This window comes from Silurus aristotelis (genome assembly GCF_946808225.1).
Source record: "Silurus aristotelis genome assembly, chromosome: 5".
NCBI classification, from domain to species: Eukaryota; Metazoa; Chordata; class Actinopteri; order Siluriformes; family Siluridae; genus Silurus; species Silurus aristotelis.
The window spans coordinates 21,644,794-21,651,070 of NC_139578.1; the positions used below are offsets into that span (position 1 = coordinate 21,644,794).

Below are 6,277 nucleotides of genomic sequence, written 5' to 3' on the forward strand. Positions count from 1 at the left end.
CATGCTCCGTTTCATTCTTTTTTTCCCCCCCTGCATGTCGATGTGGCTGTAGTCGGTTTTTAAGTGTTTAAATAAAGTCGACATGGAGGTTTTATTTTTATGGGTATTTGTTATGCTGAGTTTTGCAGTAGCGGAACAGGAAGAAAGGCTTCCAGATAAATGTGAAGGTACAGAAACGACCTGCTGAGCTTCTCATCAGTAAGACTTTAATGCAGGAGTGTAGATTTTCCTCCCAGACATTTCAAAAAACAAAGATTTGTTTTGCTTAAATTCAGTAAAGTATAAAGTGTAAAACTCTCAAACTTGGAGTAAGATTTGTATAAAAAATATTTTGTGCCATTATTACAGCCTCCTTTCTTGTTTCTCTAATGCAGAGATGCCTAAACCTGGGCCCAGGGACAGAAACTGTCTCATGTCCCTCATTAGAGGTCACTAAATAGCTGAATTAGTGTGTAAAATCTATTATATTTGGTTTGGATCGTTTATTGATTATTGTATACGTTTCACTAAACTAGAACTTTGGAAATAAAAATGCATTAGTTATGCAGATTTAATAGTCACGTTTTCCAATTATTTCATTGTTGATATTATTAAAATCACAAATGAGAGGAGCACATTTTTATAAAATGTAATTAATGTTGAAATGTTGAAACATTTATTTTCAGCCCACATCTCTCAATTAAGCTTGGTTTTTGTCAGTTCATAGAAAAAGTTTGGGCAACTCTGATCTAATGTCATTGTAATATATTCCTATGTTTGTTTGGTTTTTTACATATTTTATATATACTGTATAAGTACAGTTTTGTGTGTGTGTGTGTGTGTGTGTGTGTGTGTGTGTGTATATATAGTATATACTGTATATACACACACAACGTCTTCTTCTTTTGGCCTGCATGTCTTCCCTTACCACATACAGAAACCTTCTCCCTGGCCTTCCTCTTCTTTTGAACACACAACATATCTACATTTCTCCTCTCCTTCATATCAGCCATCTCTCTCCCTTTACCAGTCATAGTACCAACATTTAAAGTGCCCACCCTAACCTCCACTCTCCTACACGGCTCCTTTGTGTGATGTTTCTGTAAATGTGTTCCTCTTCTCCTTTTATATATATATATATATACACACACACACACACACAAATCATAAACACATCATTATCTAGCAGAGTTGTTTTGTGATGTTCATCTTATTACTTGCATCTCTTAGTTATCGTGGAATACTTTCTCTTCGACAGTGTGTAAGTTTTTGACAGTAGAACTGCAGGCTACTTTGGAAAAGAGCAGCCGCTCCAAAGAGGTCCTTGAACTCGGAGAAGTGCTGGATACTGGAAAACGTAAACGCAAAATTCAGTACAACACTTCGTAAGTTAACCATAGTGTGCCATCTAATGGGGAATATCTGAGATAACTTGGTTAGATGAACACCCCATAGATGAGCGCAGTCTCAATTGTTATCCTATAGTTATCAGTAATAAAAGCATAAGAACACGTAAGATGTACTAATGGCGCTCATTCGTTCTTTTTGTTTTGTACACTAGGGAAACAAGATTGACAGAAGCTGTAGACAATATCTGTGAGAGAATACTGCAGTACAGTGTCCACGCTGAGAGACCTGGGAGCCTCCGATATGCCAAGGTGTTTATTGCAACATCCAAATCTGAAATGCTAAAATACACATACAGCTTGTTCAAACAGTCTGATACTGCTAGTGAACATGCCTTTATTGATCTAATTCAATACAAAACTATGTACATTTATTAATTGTACAATAATAACTTATACTAATTGGAAATAATTATTGCATATTGATTATTGCCCATTTAAGATATTGAATATTTCTTGTTTGTTGTTATATTTCTTTCCCCAGAATAATAAAACACATTATTTTCAGGTTTGCAATAAAAAAAAAACCCAAGATTTTCAAAGTGGTCTCAGACTGCTGGAGCACACGATATACTACAAATGCAGTGGATAGAAAATTGAAAATCCTGGAATATTCCTATAAATTAGCAATCAACAGTCTGTACAGCATAAAATCAGTTACAATCAGATTGAATACAGTCTCCCCAGACTGAACTGCTTGACACAAACTGGTTCAATTACTAGATTAGACAGACAGATAAATAAACTACTTTATTACTGTATGTAGTAGGTAAGAATAAAATATCATATTAGAATACCCACATATTTAAAAAAAACAAGACTTTTAGCATATATTTCAAGCATTAAGATCATCGATCGATCTGTGATTGTAAATGTATGTGTTTGTGGGTCAGGGCACCAGTCAGACCATGAACACACTGAAGAACCTGGTTAATAAAGGGGTGAAGGTGGAGCTTGGTATCCCCTACGAGCTGTGGGATGAGCCATCAGTGGAAGTGGCAGACATGAAGAAACAGGTAAATAAAAAACAGCTATCTCCACTACATGTGTTTTTTTTTCTTTACAGTTTGTTTTGTTCTGTTTGTGTGAGAACCGTGTAAATATGCAGTAGTGTAGTATGTGTTTTCATAACTTACAGCATGTGTAAGCTGCAGTGTGACAGCATGATTGAGGAGTATATTTTTTTAACCAACACTGTATATATTTCAGTGTGAGACTGCATTAGAAGGTGAGAGGGGTGTGCATAAGGTAACACGTGCTATTATGTTTCAGTGCGAGACCATGCTGGAGGAATATGAGGAGGTGGTGGAGGACTGGTACTTCAATCACCAGGAGGAAAGACTGGAGAAATTCCTGTGTGAAGCTCATGTCCTGAAAAAATCAGAGTCAGGTGAGAGAAAAATACACACACACACACACACACACACACACCCTAAACACTGCGTATTGAACAACTGCCACAGTTTGCACATTAAAAAAAAGAAAAATAGTTTCAAAACAACTTTTTTTTAAAAGCTTGATGTAATATTTATAAAGTGTTTAATTATTTTGAATGTAATGATTTATGTACTGTAATACCTTAAAAAGTTTAGTAATTTAGTAATTAAATATTCTGAATTCATGCTTTGCAAATGCTACACAAAATACTGTAATCCCTTAGGTATCTATAAATAGTCATTTTCATTACATTATTCCTGTTCATTATTTCTAACCCTCTTTTTCAGAATGTCTAAACGAGGTGTGGAAAGGAGAGCTAGGTGTGAAGGGATCGACTGTAGAGTCAGAGAGCAAGCGAGAGGAAGATGGTCATACACACGACACAGGGGAACTCTAACAGCAAGCTGACAAACTACGACAGCTGGACGTTTCAGTCTTGCTTGTAGAATGTGTCCTGGGAAAGAAAGTCATCCCGAAAGACCAATGAACTGGGAGAAGTGTTTACAGAAAAGCTTTTAGTGTATGATGGTACTAAACACTATAGTACATATTTGCACACAGCAAAATAAAAGAAACAATCTGTGTTTTCTAGCCAACGAACAGTTGTACCTCAGTGTAAATCATTTGTAAAAGGACTTTTGGTGCTTTAGAAAGTTTATTATGCAGTTCTGCCAATAATGAAGTCACTTTTTGCATATTGTCTTTATAATATAAAAAGTATTATTTTTAAGACCGGAATACATACAAGCTGTAATGAGGAATTGTTCTGATGTCAATGTACAATTCATATATGAGTAGTTTATGTTTTTTTCAATAAAGGATTTTCTATTAATGTTGCAGACTTGCCTTCATTATATGTGTTTTGTTCATTCCGGCTATGCTTCATAAATTCTGTATAACTCTAGACCACAATTCATTTCTTTTCAACCAGACTAAAACCATTTACAAACAATTGTGAGAAGAGTTGTTTTATTCAGCATTTTTGGCGGTAGTCACCAGTGTTAGCGCTTTGTATTAGCTCTGTATTCATCTAATGCTTTTCATACATGAGAAGATCATGAAGCAGTTAATTATTAACATCAAGATAAGTTAATTAATGTTCATCGATGTTATAAGTGTTAACAGGAACTAACCTGTCTCATGAATATAACGCTAACATTTAACTATAAATCAATACAAGTATGACTTGTTATTCTGCAAATTTCTGTGGTTATAAGACAAACAAAACAGTTAGTGGAGGTGTTATTTAAATTAATGAGTGGTAATACTTTACTCTACAATCATTGATTGTTTTCACACCTGGCTGGGACAGTATATGTTGTCATTATTTTTGGAGTGAGCACTGCATTTAGAATTTTCCAGTTTGCAATGATGGAAAGTGTACAATTTACTCTTGCCAGGAAAGTCTTGAACATGTGCCAGGTATGAAAAATGAAAGCTATTATTCAACAATATGGAAATTACAAAGGTGTGTTATGCGTGATAAAAAAAAACAAAAAACGCAGAATTAGTAACTAGAATGAACACATCAATATAAACCTGCAAACCATAAAACTGATATATATATATATATATATATATATATATATATATATATATATATATATATATATATATATATATATATATAGAGAGAGAGAGAGAGAGAGAGAGAGAGAGAGAGAGAGAGAGAGAGAGAGAGAGCGAGAGAGAGAGAGAGAGAGCGAGAGAGAGAGAGAGAGAAGAGATGTGTATCAGGACACTACTGTCACCTAGTAGCCAAAGAGTACATTATTGCATACAAATAGGAGCGTCATTACGTATATATATATATATATATATATATACACACACACTCTCACTTGTACGTAATGATGCTCCTACTTGTACGTAATGGTGTGCTCTTTGGCCACTAGGTGGCAGTAGTGTCCTAACCGTTTAGAACTGATCCAGATAGACTTGTCAGTTAGCACATGCCCCTTTGTTGCTTCTGTGCATATGGTTGGGAAAGTGAGTGGCCTTATGGGGGGACAATTTATAAATGTTGAAGCAGACTGACACTTGACACTTCATGTCTATGTGCGCATTTGTGTTGCTACATAGACACCTGTCATTGCCACTTGCTTGAATAAGCTTAAGAATAATGGCTAAACGCATAGCATCTTTCAGCATCGGCTCTGATTGAAGCAACCTGCTGAAACCTAATTTACTTGGAAGATGATGTTCAAGATTAATTTAAATATTTTTAATATTACTATGAAGTTAGAAGAAACTGATAGCAAATCATAATTACTAAAGTTTAATGTTACATTCTTTTTTATTGAAATTTCTTATGATTAGGCAAAAACCTTAATGATCCTGAAATCTGTGCAGATTAAAACCTTTCTCCCACATACCACTGAATATTTATTTAAGGTTCAACAGTTTATTGGCATATGTACAGGAAACATTTTATAACACAATACAATGAAATGGATTCTCTGCAAATCCTTCCAGTGAACTCTAACATCATTTACCTTTTGTAAAAAATAAATAAATAAATAAATAAATGTAACAAAAATATTATGTCAGATTTTTTTATTGAATTTGAAGACACCCCACTTTAGCATGTTTTAGCTCAGTCTGAATAGTATTTTTTTCCCCCTGAGGTCTCTCAATGTTCTCCTGCAGGGGAATTCCGGTTCATTTTTGTGCCGAACGAATCTAACACAGTTTAATCCCTCACCCCCAGGGAAATCTGCTACATCCATCTCTCCAGACACCTCAGTAATTTATCTACATAATACAAGTGAGGCCTGACAGATTTGTTTTGGAATTAATGACAGGAAAGGACAGAATGATTTGCACTGATGGCATAAAATCCTCACTAATCCTAACCCTAGAGGTTTAGTCCTTTCACTTAGTGTGTGAGTAAGAAAGTCATGAATGAGACTGGATCTGGGCAACAATGTGTTCCAGAATGTGCTACAAAAGATTTCCATGAATTATACTTTTAAAAGCCGCAATTAAATTGACTAGTGTATAATGAATTGTATCATTGTTGGTTATGACTAACACAGTGGGTAGTGTTTGTACCTCAAAGCTTCAACATTCCTGGGTTGATCCTGAGCTCTGGTTTCTGTATGTGTGAAATGTGGATGTCTTTCCTGAACAAGAGTTTCCTCCAGGTTCTCTGGTTTCCTACCCCCCAAAGAACATGCCGTTTGGTGGATTTCCTAGTGTAAATTGCCCTTATGTATGACCCACATGGGATGTATTCCCACATCATGCACAGATTTCCATGCATATACTCTGCATGCACTCCAACGCTGACTAGGATGAAGCACTGAAGAATAAGCAAGTGTCGCTCATAACAGTTAATACTGTAGTGGAGAACATTGTGTTTATCCAATATCTAATATCGGGTAAAAATTCTCCTAATGTATTTGACATGTTGTGATGATAATATTGTACAGATTAAGTCAGGTAACAGGAAT

The 6,277-nt window shown here is 35.3% G+C and overlaps 1 protein-coding gene across 1 annotated transcript; it reads left to right on the forward strand.

Moving 5' to 3' along the window:
- Window positions 1–3,658, forward strand: cnpy4 (canopy FGF signaling regulator 4). The gene is made up of 6 exons (XM_083543107.1): window positions 1–167; window positions 1,238–1,364; window positions 1,541–1,637; window positions 2,279–2,401; window positions 2,658–2,775; window positions 3,110–3,658. The coding sequence occupies exons 1-6, from the start codon at window positions 83–85 to the stop codon at window positions 3,217–3,219; spliced, it is 660 nt and encodes a 219-aa protein (XP_083399233.1). The 5' UTR covers window positions 1–82; the 3' UTR covers window positions 3,220–3,658.
- Window positions 3,659–6,277: the final 2,619 nt, after the last annotated feature.

Excerpts from the sequence above, each read along its gene's own strand:
- cnpy4 (XM_083543107.1), top strand. The coding sequence starts at position 83 with ATGGAGGTTTTATTTTTATGGGTATTTGTTATGCTGAGTTTTGCAGTA. Across the intron at positions 168-1,237 it reads GCTTCCAGATAAATGTGAAG|TGTGTAAGTTTTTGACAGTA; the intron begins GTACAGAAACGA and ends TCTCTTCGACAG. Across the intron at positions 1,638-2,278 it reads GGAGCCTCCGATATGCCAAG|GGCACCAGTCAGACCATGAA; the intron begins GTGTTTATTGCA and ends TTTGTGGGTCAG.